The 996-nt window shown below is 37.3% G+C and overlaps 1 protein-coding gene across 1 annotated transcript in view; it reads right to left on the bottom strand.

Annotated features, from left to right (window-relative positions):
- Positions 1-288: 288 nt before the first annotated feature.
- Positions 289-996, bottom strand: part of LOC114635850 (zinc finger protein 431-like) — a 1,153-nt gene continuing 445 nt past the window's right edge. Inside the window, 1 exon segment of the mRNA XM_028784244.1 lies at positions 289-996. This exon segment is cut by the window's right edge and continues 15 nt beyond it. Coding sequence (XP_028640077.1) covers positions 289-996 — 708 coding nt within the window.

Raw genomic sequence — 996 nt, 5'->3', positions numbered from 1 at the left:
TCTCTCTCTCTCTCTCTCTCTCTCCCTCTCATGCACACAGTGTATCTATCCAGTATGACTCCTTTCATGCATTACAAGGTGAGGCTGATATGCACAGGTTTAATCAAGTTGAATACCTTCATAGGGGTTCACTCCAATTTGTGTTTTTAATGCCTTTGAAGAACCCCAAAATGTGCAAAGGATTTACACACATTAGTTATATTCATAGGGTTTTCTCCATGTATGTGATCGTTTATGCCTTTCAAGATGATAGTGGTATGTGAAGTCTTTACAGTACTGGTGAACTTGCTAACGTTTCTCTCCAGTATGTGTTCTTTTATAACTCTGAATATTACCTTTATGTGTAAAGGCTTTACCACACTGTTTACATTCATAGGACTTCTCTCCAGTATGTGTTCTTTTATAATTCTGAAGATGAATGTTCTGTGAAAAGGCTTTACCACATTGTTTACATTCATAGGGCTTCTCTCCACTATGTGTTCTTTTATGATTCTGAAGATTACTGTTCCATGCAAAGGCTTTACCACACTGTTTACATTCATATGGTTTCTCTCCAGCATGTGTTCTTTTATGACTCTGAAGATAACTGCTCCATGCAAAGGCTTTACCACATTGTTTACATTCATAGGGCTTTTCTCCAGTATGTATTCTTTTATGATTCTGAAGATGAATGTTCTGTGCAAAGGCTTTACCACATTGTTTACATTCATAGGGCTTCTCTCCACTATGTGTTCTTTTATGATTCTGAAGAACACTGTTATGTGCAAAGGCTTTACCACACTGTTTACATTCATAGGGCTTCTCTCCAGTATGTGTTCTTTTATGATTCTGAAGATTACTGTTCTGTGCAAAGGCTTTACCACACTGTTTACATTCATAGGGCTTCTCTCCAGTATGTGTTCTTTTATGATTCTGAAGATGACTGTTCCGTGCAAAGGCTTTACCACATTGTTTACATTCATAGGGCTTCTCTCCAGTATGTGTTCTTTTATGATT

The sequence above is a fragment of the Grammomys surdaster genome, unplaced genomic scaffold (assembly GCF_004785775.1).
Source record: "Grammomys surdaster isolate TR1022 unplaced genomic scaffold, NIH_TR_1.0 118572, whole genome shotgun sequence".
Taxonomy (NCBI): Eukaryota; Metazoa; Chordata; class Mammalia; order Rodentia; family Muridae; genus Grammomys; species Grammomys surdaster.
The sequence above is the reverse complement of the archived record's forward strand: the minus strand, read 5'-3'. Positions and strand labels throughout refer to the sequence as shown.